Genomic DNA, 17,310 nt, shown 5'->3' with positions numbered 1-17,310 from the left:
TATAGGGGGCTCAGTGTATGGAGGGGGGACTGATCCTGTGTTATAGGGGGCTCAGTGTATGGAGAGGGGGGGGCACTGATCCTGTGTTATAGGGGGCTCAGTGTATGGAGGAGGGGGGACTGATCCTGTGTTATAGGGGGCTCAGTGTATGGGGGGGGACTGATCCTGTGTTATAGGGGGCTCAGTGTATGGAGGGGGGGCACTGATCCTGTGTTATAGGGGGCTCAGTGTATGGAGGGGGGGGACTGATCCTGTGTTATAGGGGGCTCAGTGTATGGAGGGGGGGCACTGATCCTGTGTTATAGGGGGCTCAGTGTATGGAGGGGGGGGCACTGATCCTGTGTTATAGGGGGCTCAGTGTATGGAGGGGGGGGGGCTGATCCTGTGTTATAGGGGGCTCAGTGTATGGAGGGGGGGGACTGATCCTGTGTTATAGGGGGCTCAGTGTATGGAGGGGGAGGGGGCACTGATCCTGTGTTATAGGGGGCTCAGTGTATGGAGGAGGGGGGACTGATCCTGTGTTATAGGGGGCTCAGTGTATGGAGGAGGACTGATCCTGTGTTATAGGGGGCTCAGTGTATATGGGGGGGCTGATTCTGTGTTATAGGGGGCTCAGTGTATGGAGGGGGGGCTGGTCCTGTGTTATAGGGGGCTCAGTGTATGGAGGGGGGGGGCTGGTCCTGTGTTATAGGGGGCTCAGTGTATGGAGGGGGGGGCTGATCCTGTGTTATAGGGGGCTCAGTGTATGGGGGGGGAGGGGGCACTGATCCTGTGTTATAGGGGGCTCAGTGTATGGGGGGGGGACTGATCCTGTGTTATAGGGGGCTCAGTGTATGGGGGGGCTGATCCTGTGTTATAGGGGGCTCAGTGTATGGAGGGGGGGGGGACTGATCCTGTGTTATAGGGGGCTCAGTGTATGGGGGGGCTGATCCTGTGTTATAGGGGGCTCGGTGTATGGGGGGGGGATGATCCTGTGTTATAGGGGGCTCAGTGTATGGAGGGGGGGGGAACTGATCCTGTGTTATAGGGGGCTCAGTGTATGGGGGGGCTGATCCTGTGTTATAGGGGGCTCAGTGTATGGAGGGGGGGGGAACTGATCCTGTGTTATAGGGGGCTCAGTGTATGGGGGGGGGGACTGATCCTGTGTTATAGGGGGCTCAGTGTATGGAGGGGGGCACTGATCCTGTGTTATAGGGGGCTCAGTGTATGGAGGGGGGGCTGGTCCTGTGTTATAGGGGGCTCAGTGTATGGGGGGGGCACTGATCCTGTGTTATAGGGGGCTCAGTGTATGGAAGGGGGGGCTGATCCTGTGTTATAGGGGGCTCAGTGTATGGGGGGGGACTGATCCTGTGTTATAGGGGGCTCAGTGTATGGAGGGGGGGACTGATCCTGTGTTATAGGGGGCTCAGTGTATGGAGGGGGGGGACTGGTCCTGTGTTATAGGGGGCTCAGTGTATGGTGGGGGGTCTGATCCTGTGTTATAGGGGGCTCAGTGTATGGGGGGCACTGATCCTGTGTTATAGGGGGCTCAGTGTATGGAGGGGGGGCTGATCCTGTGTTATAGGGGGCTCAGTGTATGGAGGGGGGGCTGATCCTGTGTTATAGGGGGTTCAGTGTATGGAGGGGGGGACTGATCCTGTGTTATAGGGGGCTCAGTGTATGGAGGGGGGACTGATCCTGTGTTATAGGGGGCTCAGTGTATGGAGGAGGACTGATCCTGTGTTATAGGGGGCTCAGTGTATGGAGGAGGACTGATCCTGTGTTATAGGGGGCTCAGTGTATGGAGGGGCACTGATCCTGTGTTATAGGGGGCTCAGTGTATGGAGGGGGGACTGATCCTGTGTTATAGGGGGCTCAGTGTATGGAGGGGGGACTGGTCCTGTGTTATAGGGGGCTCAGTGTATGGGGGGGGGGACTGATCCTGTGTTATAGGGGGCTCAGTGTATGGAGGGGGGGACTGATCCTGTGTTATAGGGGGCTCAGTGTATGGAGGGGGGGCTGATCCTGTGTTATAGGGGGCTCAGTGTATGGGGGGGGACTGATCCTGTGTTATAGGGGGCTCAGTGTATGGAGGGGGCACTGATCCTGTGTTATAGGGGGCTCAGTGTATGGAGGGGGGGGGGCTGATCCTGTGTTATAGGGGGCTCAGTGTATGGGGGGGACTGATCCTGTGTTATAGGGGGCTCAGTGTATGGGGGGGGGGGGACTGATCCTGTGTTATAGGGGGCTCAGTGTATGGGGGGGACTGATCCTGTGTTATAGGGGGCTCAGTGTATGGAGGGGGGACTGGTCCTGTGTTATAGGGGGCTCAGTGTATGGAGGGGGGGACTGATCCTATGTTATAGGGGGCTCAGTGTATGGAGGGGGGGGGGACTGATCCTGTGTTATAGGGGGCTCAGTGTATGGAAGGGGGGGGCTGATCCTGTGTTATAGGGGGCTCAGTGTATGGAAGGGGGGAACTGGGCCGAGTCTCTTGGGGCACTCGCCTGTTGCGTATTGTGTGACTCCCTTTACTGGGATGTGTGTTAGTTTGGTTAGCACTATAGATTGAGTTCTAATCCGGCCTATTTCCCTGACAGGTTGAAGGGAGCGCTGCTCTTCATCACCATCGCTCTCATCGGGACGGGCTGGGCCTTTGTCAAACACATCCTGTCCGATAAGGATAAGAAGATTTTCATGATTGTGATCCCGCTTCAGGTGAGGACAGTGTGCCGCGTGTTACCTTTGCGCTGTGTGACGGAGATAGCTATAGACTAGTATCTCAGCATGCTCCATCACAGGACAGGCCGTCTATAGTACAACACATGGTGCACGTCAGCTGAGCCCTATAGTATAGTGTCCTCCAACCTGTGGCTCCCCACTGTCCTCCCAGCATCCTGGAGAGCCGCAGACTGGGGGCCCCGGCTGTGCGTTACACTGGGTCCCATTGATCTCGGCAGCTGGAGAGCCGCAGGCCGGGGATCAGACACAGTGACACGTGTTAAACAAATAAAATCCAGAGCTTAGAAGCGGAGCGTCGGCATTCCCTCCGGAGCTTAGAGCGGAGCGTCGGCGTTCCCTCCGGAGCTTAGAGCGGAGCGTCGGCGTTCCCTCCGGAGCTTAGAGCGGAGCGTCGGCGTTCCCTCCGGAGCTTAGAGCGGAGCGTCGGCGTTCCCTCCGGAGCTTAGAGCGGAGCGTCGGCGTTCCCTCCGGAGCTTAGAGCGGAGCGTCGGCGTTCCCTCCGGAGCTTAGAGCGGAGCGTCGGCGTTCCCTCCGGAGCTTAGAGCGGAGCGTCGGCGTTCCCTCCGGAGCTTAGAGCGGAGCGTCGGCGTTCCCTCCGGAGCTTAGAGCGGAGCGTCGGCGTTCCCTCCGGAGCTTAGAGCGGAGCGTCGGCGTTCCCTCCGGAGCTTAGAGCGGAGCGTCGGCGTTCCCTCCGGAGCTTAGAGCGGAGCGTCGGCGTTCCCTCCGGAGCTTAGAGCGGAGCGTCGGCGTTCCCTCCGGAGCTTAGAGCGGAGCGTCGGCGTTCCCTCCGGAGCTTAGAGCGGAGCGTCGGCGTTCCCTCCGGAGCTTAGAGCGGAGCGTCGGCGTTCCCTCCGGAGCTTAGAGCGGAGCGTCGGCGTTCCCTCCGGAGCTTAGAGCGGAGCGTCGGCGTTCCCTCCGGAGCTTAGAGCGGAGCGTCGGCGTTCCCTCCGGAGCTTAGAGCGGAGCGTCGGCGTTCCCTCCGGAGCTTAGAGCGGAGCGTCGGCGTTCCCTCCGGAGCTTAGAGCGGAGCGTCGGCGTTCCCTCCGGAGCTTAGAGCGGAGCGTCGGCGTTCCCTCCGGAGCTTAGAGCGGAGCGTCGGCGTTCCCTCCGGAGCTTAGAGCGGAGCGTCGGCGTTCCCTCCGGAGCTTAGAGCGGAGCGTCGGCGTTCCCTCCGGAGCTTAGAGCGGAGCGTCGGCGTTCCCTCCGGAGCTTAGAGCGGAGCGTCGGCGTTCCCTCCGGAGCTTAGAGCGGAGCGTCGGCGTTCCCTCCGGAGCTTAGAGCGGAGCGTCGGCGTTCCCTCCGGAGCTTAGAGCGGAGCGTCGGCGTTCCCTCCGGAGCTTAGAGCGGAGCGTCGGCGTTCCCTCCGGAGCTTAGAGCGGAGCGTCGGCGTTCCCTCCGGAGCTTAGAGCGGAGCGTCGGCGTTCCCTCCGGAGCTTAGAGCGGAGCGTCGGCGTTCCCTCCGGAGCTTAGAGCGGAGCGTCGGCGTTCCCTCCGGAGCTTAGAGCGGAGCGTCGGCGTTCCCTCCGGAGCTTAGAGCGGAGCGTCGGCGTTCCCTCCGGAGCTTAGAGCGGAGCGTCGGCGTTCCCTCCGGAGCTTAGAGCGGAGCGTCGGCGTTCCCTCCGGAGCTTAGAGCGGAGCCCCGGCGTTCTCTACCTTTGCATCTTCTAGAATTCCCATATATACATTAGTATTGTCTCTGTGATGTTTCGTTACTCAACAGGTTCTGGCCAATGTGGCGTACATCATCATCGAGTCCACAGAGGAGGGGACGACAGATTCCGGCCTGTGGAAGGAGATCCTTTTCCTTGTTGACCTTATGTGTTGTGGCGCCATCTTGTTTCCGGTTATATGGTAATACATGGCAGTAGTCTCCTGACTGGGTGCACTCGTGTCATTTCTGCCTACCCCCCCCCCCCCACCCCTCGAATGTGTTGTGGGAAATGACTGTCCAGTAATCCAGAACATTGGATAATCTGACGTAACTTTGGACTGGTTACAGCAGCGATGGGGAACCTTTGCCCCTCCAGATTGTCCCTATGATGAGAGAGCCCTTTAACCCCTGGCGTTCTGCATCCTGCCTGCGGCCGGGGGGGGGGGGGGGGGGTCTCCTCTTACTATAACATTGTATTGGGCTCATGGCAGTTCTGATAAGATTGATGACTTCTGCCTAATCTCTCATATTCTCTATTTGTAACCAGGTCCATCCGACATCTCCAGGAAGCGTCAGCAACAGATGGGAAAGGTAACGGTCTATGGTGGTGTCTATGTCTGTGATGATGATGTGTCAGTCTGTTTATGGTGATGTCTATGTCTCTGATGTCTGTGCCCTCCCTCTGTGACTGTGTTCCCTGCCTGCTGGTCGGGGTGATGCCTTCACCTTGCTCCTCCATTATTGGCCTTGTTGCCGCAGTAGCGCCTGATCTCAGACACCACGTTGTATTGCTGCATTGCCGATGTAAAGCCGCTCTTCTCCACCAGGTGGCACTGTGGCAGCTGAATCTTTATTTTGCACGTCCCTCTGCCCCATTGTGCTGTGTAGCCGCTCAATCACGGGAGCGACAGTGTGTATACCACGCTCACAGGTTGTATATAACTCTGTGTATACCGCACTCACAGGGCACGTCCGTGCTGCAGGTTGTATATAACACTGTGTATACCACGCTCACAGGGCAGGTCAGTCCAGCAGGTTGTATATAACACTGTGTATACTGCGCTCACAGGGCACGTCCGTGCTGCAGGTTGTATATAACACTGTGTATACCGCGCTCACAGGGCAGGTCAGTCCTGCAGGTTGTATATAACATTGTGTATACTGCGCTCACAGGGCACGTCCGTGCTGCAGGTTGTATATAACTCTGTGTATACCGCGCTCACAGGGCAGGTCAGTCTTGCAGGTTGTATATTACACTGTGTATACCGCGCTCACAGGGCACGTCAGTCCTGCAGGTTGTATATAACACTGTGTATACCGCGCTCACAGGGCACGTCAGTCCTGCAGGTTGTATATAACACTGTGTATACCGCGCTCACAGGGCACATCAGTCCTGCAGGTTGTATATAACACTGTGTATACCGCGCTCACAGGGCAGGTCAGTCCTGCAGGTTGTATATAACACTGTGTATACTGCGCTCACAGGGCACGTCAGTCCTGCAGGTTGTATATAACACTGTGTATACTGCGCTCACAGGGCACGTCAGTCCTGCAGGTTGCATATAACACTGTGTATACCGCACTCACAGGGCACGTCAGTCCTGCAGGTTGCATATAACACTGTGTATACCGCGCTCACAGGGCACGTCAGTCCTGCAGGTTGCATATAACACTGTGTATACCGCACTCACAGGGCACGTCAGTCCTGCAGGTTGTATATAACACTGTGTATACCGCGCTCACAGGGCACGTCAGTCCTGCAGGTTGCATATAACACTGTGTATACCGCACTCACAGGGCACGTCAGTCCTGCAGGTTGTATATAACACTGTGTATACCGCGCTCACAGGGCATGTCAGTCCTGCAGGTTGTATATAACACTGTGTATACCGCGCTCACAGGGCACGTCAGTCCTGCAGGTTGTATATAACACTGTGTATACCGCGCTCACAGGGCACGTCAGTCCTGCAGGTTGTATATAACACTGTGTATACCGCGCTCACAGGGCACGTCAGTCCTGCAGGTTGTATATAACACTGTGTATACCACGCTCACAGGTTGTATATAACTCTGTGTATACCGCGCTCACAGGGCACGTCCGTGCTGCAGGATCCGCGACTGGAATGTAAGCATGTCGCCACCTTTTCCTGGCAGTGTTTTGGCTTTGGTTAGGAGTGATGAGTGTGATGGGGCGTTATATGTATAAAGCTAGTGGGCACCACTAATAATCATGGAGTGCTGAACCAGTGCATATAAGTAGTACATCAACCGCTCAAAGAAAAAAAGCATATGCACAAAAAATGGTAGCACATCACGAAAATCTTTATTATAACACTGACAGATACAAAAATACCACATAAATATATCAATGTACAGGAGTAGTAAAATGAGGGAGACAACACCCCAAATACTGCTCTACATTTTGGAGTAGTCACGCATGTGCAGTAGCATTAGAAGACACTATGCCCCTCACCTTACTGCCCACATCCCTGAGGAAGCCGCTAGACGGTGGAACACGTAGGGTGATTTCTTATCCCATCTGACTCTCATTCTGTTGCACTGGTGGTGATCTTTTCCTATTTTTTTTTCCTATGCTCCAATATTTGTGGTTATATTTTGTTTTGTTTTTATTACCGGGTCTCTGTCTAGGTAGAGATGTTGGAGTCAGAGTGGTAGATTAGTCCCGGCTGGAACGCCAGCAGGACTTATGGTGACATTTTAGTGTTTTTAATGTAGAGCAGTATTTGGGGTGTTGTCTCCCTCATTTTACTACTCCTGTACATTGATATATTTATGTGGTATTTTGTATCTATGTCAGTGTTATAATAAAGATTTTCGTGATGTGCTACCATTTTTTGTGCATATGCTTTTTTTCTTTTGAGAGGTTGAGCGTGATGGGGCGACACAGGGATGTCTATGTAATGACGCCATTAATGTCCAGCTGCCTTGTACCAACATAGGATGATCCAGCGTGGTACAAAACTGCCGATCGTACAGACTCCAACACTCAGTGCCCAGCATGGGGGCGGGGGGGATCAGGGGGGCTCCCACTCTTGCCCCCCTGATACCCCTCTTGTTCCCACATTTAGGCTGCACATACGGAGCCCCCCCAATACCCCTCTTGTTCAGGTGGAATATACGGAGCCCCCAGATACCCCTCTTGTTCCCACATTTAGGCTGCACATACGGAGCCCCCGAGATACACCTCTTGTTCTTACATTTAGGCTGCACATAAGGAGCCCCCCCCCAATACCCCTCTTGTTCAGGCTGCACATACGGAGCCCCCCAATACCCCTCTTGTTCAGGCAGTACATAAGGAGCCCCCAGATACACCTCTTGTTCAGGCAGCACATACGGAGCCCCCTGATATCTTTCTTGTTCAGGCAGCAAATACGGAGCCCCCCAGATACACCTCTTGTTCAGGCAGCACATACGGAGCCCCCCAGATACCTCTTGTTCAGGCAGCACATACGGAGCCCCCAGATACGCCTCTTGTTCAGGCAGCACATAAGGAGCCCCCAGATACACCTCTTGTTCAGGCTGCACATACGGAGCCCCCCAATACCCCTCTTGTTCAGGCTGCACATACGGAGCCTCCCAGATATACCTCTTGTTCAGGCTGCACATACGGAGCCCCCCAGATACCCTTTTTGTTCTGGTGGCACATATGGGGTCCCCCGATGCCCCTCATTCAGACTGCACATATGGAGACCCCCTGATACCTTGTTCAGGCTGCACATACGGAGCCCCTCGATGCCTCTTTTGTTCTGGTGGCACATATGGGGAGGCCCCCCGATACCTCTCGTTCAGGCTGCACATACGGAGCCCCCCCCCCCCCCCCCCCCCCCCCCGATACCCTTTTTGTTCTGGTGGCCCATATGGGGCCCCCTGATACCTCTCGTTCAGGCGGCCCCTCCATACAGTGGTGGATGCTGTGGCCCCTCCATACAGTGGTGGATGCTGCGGCCCCTCCATACAGTGATACAGTGGTGGATGCTGCGGCCCCTCCATACAGTGGTGGATGCTGCGGCCCCTCCATACAGTGGTGGATGCTGCGGCCCCTCCATACAGTGGTGGATGCTGCGGCCCCTCCATACAGTGGTGGATGCTGCGGCCCCTCCATACAGTGGTGGATGCTGCGGCCCCTCCATACAGTGGTGGATGCTGCGGCCCCTCCATACAGTGGTGGATGCTGCGGCCCCTCCATACAGTGGTGGATGCTGCGGCCCCTCCATACAGTGGTGGATGCTGCGGCCCCTCCATACAGTGGTGGATGCTGTGGCCCCTCCATACAGTGGTGGATGCTGTGGCCCCTCCATACAGTGGTGGATGCTGCGGCCCCTCCATTCAGTGGTGGATGCTGCGGCCCCTCCATACAGTGGTGGATGCTGTGGCCCCTCCATACAGTGGTGGATGCTGAGGCCCCTCCATACAGTGGTGGATGCTGCGGCCCCTCCATACAGTGGTGGATGCTGCGGCCCCTCCATACAGTGGTGGATGCTGCGGCCCCTCCATACAGTGGTGGATGCTGCGGCCCCTCCATACAGTGGTGGATGCTGCGGCCCCTCCATACAGTGGTGGATGCTGCGGCCCCTCCATTCAGTGGTGGATGCTGCGGCCCCTCCATACAGTGGTGGATGCTGCGGCCCCTCCATACAGTGGTGGATGCTGCGGCCCCTCCATACAGTGGTGGATGCTGCGGCCCCTCCATACAGTGGTGGATGCTGCGGCCCCTCCATACAGTGGTGGATGCTGCGGCCCCTCCATACAGTGGTGGATGCTGCGGCCCCTCCATACAGTGGTGGATGCTGCGGCCCCTCCATACAGTGGTGGATGCTGCGGCCCCTCTATACTGAGAAGCTTCTTCGCTGCCTCTCACATCCGTATCCTACTGGGATCCCTTTTTTGCTCTTTCCCATTACGCAGCTTTAAACCATGAATATAAATTGCCGCCATTGTTTTTTATGAGGCGTCTATTCGGCTTGTCACCGGGTAATAGCATCCATATAAGTCTACGTCTATGCCGCCCCTGGGAGCGCTCCGCTCTGTCGCAGGGAACGTGACCCTTTCTTTACCCATAAACCCGCAGACAAGCTCATCACCCGCATCGCCCGTCAGCCGCCAGATATCGACCACTGACACTGATTTAACAGTCTTTACTGGTCGTTTGTGACACCCAGGGAAATGGAAAAGGGAGTGGCTGGAGAGGAAGACTATAAACGGTATAAGACAGGGATAAGGGGGACCTCCGGCTGGCTCTCCCATCCCTGGTTTGTAGCGGTCTGTTAGGGCATGCTGGGAGTTGTGGTCTCCTGCGCTAAATGATGCAGGGTGTACCCCCCTCCCCCATGCTGCTAAAAGCTCGGGTGATATCTGAGGTGGGGAAAGGAATGGTGGGGGGCTGCAGGTTTAATTCACAGTACTCCAATACATCCGCCATTTATATGTAAATGCATAGAGCCGCCCTATTTACATATCCGAAAACCAGCACAGATGGCGCGAACTGGGCAGCAATTTAAGAAATGGACCGAGTCACCGGGATCTCTGCACTGGCACAGACTAGGTGACATATCAAAAAAAAAAAGTCATTAACGTGAGTGAAACATTCCCTTTAAAGTCAGTGACTCAATGGGCCGCATCTGGATCAGCAGCGAGATCCACTCCCAATGTGAACGTTTGGGTCTCTGGATATGGAGACACAATGAGACGGTAATGTGCACAACTCCCCATTGGATCCAATCACTGGACAGAACTGGGAGAAGCGCTCGGTAAGTGTATTCTCTCTCCAGCTTTATGCACTCGACACACAGACTCCTAGTGTGAGTCTATAGGACCTTCTGGTGTTACGGGGAGAGAAGCACTCAGCTACGCACTTCTCCCTGCTTGCTCTAGTGATTGGTGGAGGCCAGCCAAGCACTGATACATCTCAAGCAGTCCCATAGACAGTGGATTGAGGGGCGCTGAGCATGCCTGACTGCTCTATACCAGCAGGCATCCCCGGACCCCCAGATTCCCTGTGACCAGAAGCTGTTTAGGAGTCTGTTCACACTGCTGTGAGTATTGGGAGAGGTGATGTGCGGCCTGGGGGATGGCGGAGGGTGCGCGGCCCCCATCACTACATATAGTCTGTTTGGTCTGGCTTTGTCATTACTAATGCTCTGCCGGTCACATACCTCTCCCCGCCGCTGTCTATATAAGGGCCGCTGGCTGCTCCTCCGCCTGACGCCGAGACCCCGGGAACACAGCATGTTTACACACGTAAACAAATCCTCCATTACTTACATCGGCCCTGGCGGGCAGCTGCTGCTGCGGCGGTGCTTTATTTACTGTCATCTGGCAGCACCTCATCTCCGAGCCATATGTGCCCCCCTCTATGCTGGGGTCCTCTCTGGGGTCCTCTCTGGGGTCTCTAGGATCCATGGGAGTGAGCCCCTCTAGGAGCGCTGCTCTGAGGATACAATATTGTGGAATAGTGAAGGGGGCTCAGCAGCTAAGACCTCCCTATATACAGTAGGCGTCCGCTCTGTTATACAGCAGTCACCCCCTGTCAGTGGCTGGGACCAGAGATAGCTCTGATCCTGAACATTTAACGGTCTGGATTCCATCCTCCATTGTGACTGCAGCCAGATGGAGGAGGCCTCACCAGTCTCATCACCCCGACACGATTGCAGGATGTCACCGTATTGTCATTACTCCAGCTCCTGTGACCTCTCACCTCGGATTGTGTGGACAGAGTTACCTGTTAGGTGCGCACAGGTCGCACTGACCGGGGGGCTCACTCAATGTGACGGTGTATCAGGGGTCGGGGAGGGCTCGCACAATGTGACGGTGTATCAGGGGTCGGGGAGGGCTCGCACAATGTGACGGTGTATCAGGGGTCGGGGAGGGCTCGCACAATGTGATGGTGTATCAGGGGTCGGGGAGGGCTCGCACAATGTGACGGTGTATCAGGGGTCGGGGAGGGCTCGCACAATGTGATGGTGTATCAGGGGTTGGGGGGCCCCTGGGCTTAATACATACAGTGCTCGCTGCTCTGAGTGACAGGCGCTGGTTAAGTCATCCATCTGCGTTAGAGATAACACTATTTTCAAGACCGGTTTCCGCCTCGCTGTAAGTGTCGCTGTCCGGTTCCTCGCTGCCGGTGATTTCAGGGGCGGCTGCTGTAATTGTCTGCTATAAATGGTGACATTCACACTGGAGATAGTGGAGCTTTATATAGAGATATGTGACCTGTATAGATGGGGGGCTACAATGGGCTTGAACATATGGGCACTGTGGTGTGTATGGTTATGGGGGCTCTGTGGGGTGTGTGGTTGTGGGGGGCTCTGTGGGGTGTATGGTTGTGGGGTGTATGGTTATGGGGCTCTTATATATGGGGGTGCTGTGACTACCCCTTTATAAGCACCTGTATAGTCCCGCCTAATAGGGAACCATACAATAAATCATTTGCTGGTCGCTATTAGTTCTGCTCTGAAGTGCAGCACTCCATAAGAGAGTCTTGGAGCAGCAGAACATCAACATGAGACGATGTCCACATGGCCCCGCTGAGTCCGCAGATCTCACAGCTGCCCCTCCTCAGCTCGATGTTTTCTTAAAGGAATTCTTGGCGTTGTTCACTAGAAGCTGTTCAATTAGTGGAGCAGAATGTGACAAGTATGGATCTCCTCAATGCGCTGATCACCTCCCTGGAGAATTCACATGGTTTCTGGGATGGACAGAATGGTTAAAGAAGCACTCCACCTTATATGGAGCTGCCGCCAGTCCCGGGGTTACACAGCCACCAGTTTGGGTTATGGGACCTGTTTGCTCCCATCTCATGGTCCCAGCCCTGTTTTGTGGTTTGTACACAGATGACATAGGGTAATATTGCCCTGTAGGCGGCTTGGTTATTCCTACCAGTGTTCTCCAACCTGTGGCAGAACTACAAGCGTGGGCATAGCCCATATGTGTCAGGGCATGCTGGGAGCTGGAGAACCATTGTCTTACATGGAGCCAAAGACGGTCAGGGCATGCTGAGAGCTGGAGAACCATTGTCTTACATGGAGCCAAAGACGGTCAGGAAATGCTGGGAGCTGGAGAACCATTGTCTTACATGCAGCCAAAGACGGTCAGGGCATGCTGAGAGCTGGAGAACCATTGTCATACATGCAGCCAAAGACGGTCAGGGCATGCTGAGAGCTGGAGAACCATTGTCATACATGCAGCCAAAGACGGTCAGGGCATGCTGAGAGCTGGAGAACCATTGTCATACATGCAGCCAAAGACGGTCAGGGCATGCTGGGAGCTAGAGAACCATTGTCATACATGCAGCCAAAGACGGTCAGGGCATGCTGAGAGCTGGAGAACCATTGTCTTACATGGAGCCAAAGACGGTCAGGGCATGCTGAGAGCTGGAGAACCATTGTCTTACATGGAGCCAAAGACGGTCAGGAAATGCTGGGAGCTGGAGAACCATTGTCATACATGCAGCCAAAGATAGTCAGGGCATGCTGGGAGCTGGAGAACCATTGTCTTACATGCAGCCAAAGACGGTCAGGGCATGCTGAGAGCTGGAGAACCATTGTCATACATGCAGCCAAAGACGGTCAGGGCATGCTGGGAGCTGGAGAACCATTGTCATACATGCAGCCAAAGACGGTCAGGAAATGCTGAGAGCTGGAGAACCATTGTCATACATGCAGCCAAAGATAGTCAGGGCATGCTGGGAGCTGGAGAACCATTGTCTTACATGCAGCCAAAGACGGTCAGGGCATGCTGAGAGCTGGAGAACCATTGTCATACATGCAGCCAAAGACGGTCAGGAAATGCTGAGAGCTGGAGAACCATTGTCATACATGCAGCCAAAGACGGTCAGGGCATGCTGAGAGCTGGAGAACCATTGTCATACATGCAGCCAAAGACGGTCAGGAAATGCTGGGAGCTGGAGAACCATTGTCATACATGCAGCCAAAGATAGTCAGGAAATGCTGGGAGCTGGAGAACCATTGTCATACATGCAGCCAAAGACGGTCAGGGCATGCTGGGAGCTGGAGAACCATTGTCATACATGCAGCCAAAGACGGTCAGGGCATGCTGGGAGCTGGAGAACCATTGTCATACATGCAGCCAAAGACGGTCAGGGCATGCTGGGAGCTGGAGAACCATTGTCATACATGCAGCCAAAGACGGTCGCTGCACATTGGGGAGTGTTGCTGTATATACTGATATAATCCCTCCTAAGAGGTAACCATTTCAGGATGGCGGAGGTGCATTATTACCCCGTGTAATGTCCCTCTATGTAGTCAATGGGCAAGAAAGAGCCAGACTTCTGACCGGGGGACAGGTTCACCTCTTTAAAGGGATTGTTCACCAAAATTTTTTTCTTTCGAACCAACTGGTGCCAGAGATTTGTAATCTACTTCTCTGAAAAACTCTCAAGCCTTCCAGTACTTATCAGCTACTGTATGTCCTGCAGGAAGTGGTGTATTCTCTCCAGTGACACAGTGCTCTCTGCTGCCACCTCTGTCCATGCCAGGAACTGTCCAGAGCAGCAGCAAATCCTCATAAAAAACCTCTCCTGCTCTGGACAGTTCCTGACATGGACAGAGGTGGCAGCAGAGAGCACTGTGTCACACAGAGAATACACCACTTCCTGCAGGACATACAGCAGCTGATAAGTACTGGAGATTATTAAATCGAAGTAAGTTACAAATTTCTGGAACTTTCTGGCAGCAGTTCATTTGAAAGAAAAACTGTTTTGACGAACAACCCCTTCAAAGCCTGATATATGTAAGAGTGTTCATACATGACACTGAGGAGAGCAGAACCGTCCCTATATGCCGGGGATTTTACTCCTTGTCCTAAGTCGTTCAGCAAGTTTGCTCATCACTGAAACTTTAATGATGTGAAGGTTAACTTTTACCAGTATATGGGGGACGCAGCAGCCACTTTATTAGGATATATTTGCCCCCTATGTAGTCACTGTAGCGACATCGCCCTGTTGCCTTATCTGCAGGGCCTGGAGGCGGCATGGGAAAGACTGTGATTATTTGTTTCTAGATTGTGAGGTTGTCTGATCCTGTCCCTGACATTCCCAGTATCATCATCATTTTTCTTGTTCTCCCTTTTGTCAGCTGCTATCAACTTGGCGAAACTGAAGCTTTTCAGACACTACTACGTGATGGTGAGTCAGACAGGAACGAGGAGATGGACGCAGTGTAACCAGCAAGTAAACATTCTGTAATAACAGCAGAGAGCCTGTACAGTGACGTACAATACAGGCTATAAGAGTACAAGAATATAACTACTATAATACTGCTCCTATATACAGGGACATAACTACTATAATACTGCTCCTGTATACAGGAATATAACTACTATAATACTGCTCCTATATACAGGAATATAACTACTATAATACTGCTCCTATATACAGGAATATAACTACTATAATACTGCTCCTATATACAGGAATATAACTACTATAATACTGCTCCTATATACAGGGATATACTACTATAATACTGCTCCTATATACAAGAATATAACTACTATAATACTGCTCCTATATACAGGAATATAACTACTATAATACTGCTCCTATATACAGGGATATAACTACTATAATGCTGCTACTATATACAGGAATATAACTACTATAATACTGCTCCTATATACAGGGATATACTACTATAATACTGCTCCTATATACAAGAATATAACTATTATAATACTGCTCCTATATACAGGAATATAACTACTATAATACTGCTCCCTATATACAGGAATATAACTACTATAATACTGCTCCTATATACAGTAATATAACTACTATACTACTGCTCCTATATACAGGGATATAACTACTATAATACTGCTCCCTATATACAGGAATATACTACTATAATACTGCTCCCTATATACAGGAATATAACTACTATAATACTGCCCCCTATATACAGATATATAACTACTATAATACTGCTCCTATATACAGGAATATAACTACTCTAATACTGCTCCTATATACAGTAATATAACTACTATACTACTGCTCCTATATACAGGGATATAACTACTATAATGCTGCTACTATATACAGGGATATAACTACTATAATACTGCTACTATATACAGATATGTTATGGCTCTGTAGAGCATTCTCCTCTGTCCATTTCCCCGTATACTCGCCCGGTTTATGTTCACACCCTGCAGTGAGGCTGGTGCTGCCCCTGTTGATGTGGATGTGCGGCTGGGGCAGTAATTGTATTACGGTAATCTATCTGGGAGATGGCCGGTGGTGCTTGAGATGCAGACATAATAACCCGCAGCTCACAGCAATCTATTAAGTGGGCGCCATAAATTCCTCTCAGCGAGATTAATCCCAGATCTGCAGCGTGACATGTCAGAGATGGCAGCCGGGGTGGGGGGCTCTGCGCTGCCGGAGGGATCCACCCTGCAGATAACCAGGAAACCTCTCATGTCTCTTTCTGCCATAGATTGTCTGCTTCATATACTTCACCCGGATCATCGCCTTCCTCATCAAGTTAGCGGTCCCATTCCAATGGAAGTGGATGTACCAGGTAGGTGCTGCCCGCTACAACCGTGTTATCTGAAGCTGAAACATAACGGAGCCACATAAAGCGTCACTGGCCTGTGTGGTGAATAAATAAAGCCGCCGCTCACTTATGGATCCCCAAGGCTGACACTCCAGTCTCTATACATTTCATAGCTGATGGTTTGCCACAATTGCATCCGCTTTAGGCCTAATTTAAAGGGGTATTCCGCTCATGCATACCTTGTGATATGTTGCTGCCCATGGTGAGACTAACAATTCCTTCCATACTTTCTATTATCTATTTAGTCTTCTTCTCCCAGTTCTCAGCTGCTGCTTTCTGCTGAATTCACAAAAAAGAGAAAAGCTCCCTTCTGAGACGGCTGATGTAAACAAGTCCCTGTCGGGCTGTGACTGAAACGTAGCTTCTTTGTAATGCTGCGAGGGTTATTCTGAGGTCAAGTGGCTCACTGTGAATAATCCTCCCAGCATTACAAAGAAGCTACAATGTTGCAGATACAGCCAGCAAGGGTCTTGTTTACATTAGCCGCCTCAGAAGGGCTGGGGGGGAGGAAACAGAGAGAAAAGTTCAGGCACAGATTTTTGTGACTTCAGCAGAAAGCAGCAACTGAGAACTGGGGGGAAGGAGACTGAATAGATGATTACAAATATGGAAGGAATTTAGTCTCACCATGGGCAGCAACATATCTAAAGTTATGTGTGAGTGGAGTACCCCTTTAAACTAAATAGCCTGGACTCCAGATTGTAACAAAGTATCAGCACAGGAGAGCCTGGCAGTACTGACATATGTCTCAGAGAGGTATAGGCTCGCCCCGCGCCCCCCACACACATGCACCACACAATGGCTGAAAAGCTGCCACACTTCTCATAGACTGGAACTGAGCTATAATTAAAGGGGATCTCCAGCGCTGCAAAAACACGGCCACTTTCTTCCAGAGACAGCACGGCTCTTGTCTCCAGTGAGCGTAACTGCAACCCGCACTGGACTCTTGTTGTCTATGGAACAAAGTGGCCGTGTTTTTGTAGTATTAACACATTTTCACAAAACTTTTGGCAAATCAAAGAAACCCGCTAATAGTTTTTGAGTATTAGTAGCAGTAGTTGGGATCTGGATGTTTAGACCCCCACCGATCCCTAGAACAACCTGGAGATGCAGGCGGCTGAGCACAGGGATAGGTACGGTAATAAATCTGTGAGACGAGGAGAGAAGTGCTCAGCCAAGTGCTTCTCCCTGCTTGTTCTAGTGATCGGTAGGAGTCTTATCACCCCCCGAAATGAGCCACAGAATCCCAGGATTATATTGTCCGCCTGCCATCCCAATCAGCCTCTGTTCTTTATTGCTACTATGTGAAATACGTTAATAGAAGAGAGTGGCGGTCTATTA

At 52.6% G+C, this 17,310-nt stretch overlaps 1 protein-coding gene across 1 annotated transcript in view; it reads left to right on the top strand.

The window, feature by feature from the left end:
- GPR107 (G protein-coupled receptor 107) overlaps positions 1–17,310 on the top strand; it is a 39,615-nt gene that overhangs the window by 16,730 nt on the left and 5,575 nt on the right. Inside the window, exons 12-16 of the mRNA XM_069943653.1 lie at positions 2,580–2,697; positions 4,442–4,572; positions 4,920–4,963; positions 14,485–14,534; positions 15,850–15,933. Coding sequence (XP_069799754.1) covers positions 2,580–2,697; positions 4,442–4,572; positions 4,920–4,963; positions 14,485–14,534; positions 15,850–15,933 — 427 coding nt within the window. The remainder of the gene's footprint in view (positions 1–2,579; positions 2,698–4,441; positions 4,573–4,919; positions 4,964–14,484; positions 14,535–15,849; positions 15,934–17,310) is intronic.

The sequence above is a fragment of the Dendropsophus ebraccatus genome, chromosome 10 (assembly GCF_027789765.1).
Source record: "Dendropsophus ebraccatus isolate aDenEbr1 chromosome 10, aDenEbr1.pat, whole genome shotgun sequence".
In the NCBI taxonomy this organism is placed as follows: domain Eukaryota; kingdom Metazoa; phylum Chordata; class Amphibia; order Anura; family Hylidae; genus Dendropsophus; species Dendropsophus ebraccatus.
The sequence above is the reverse complement of the archived record's forward strand: the minus strand, read 5'-3'. Positions and strand labels throughout refer to the sequence as shown.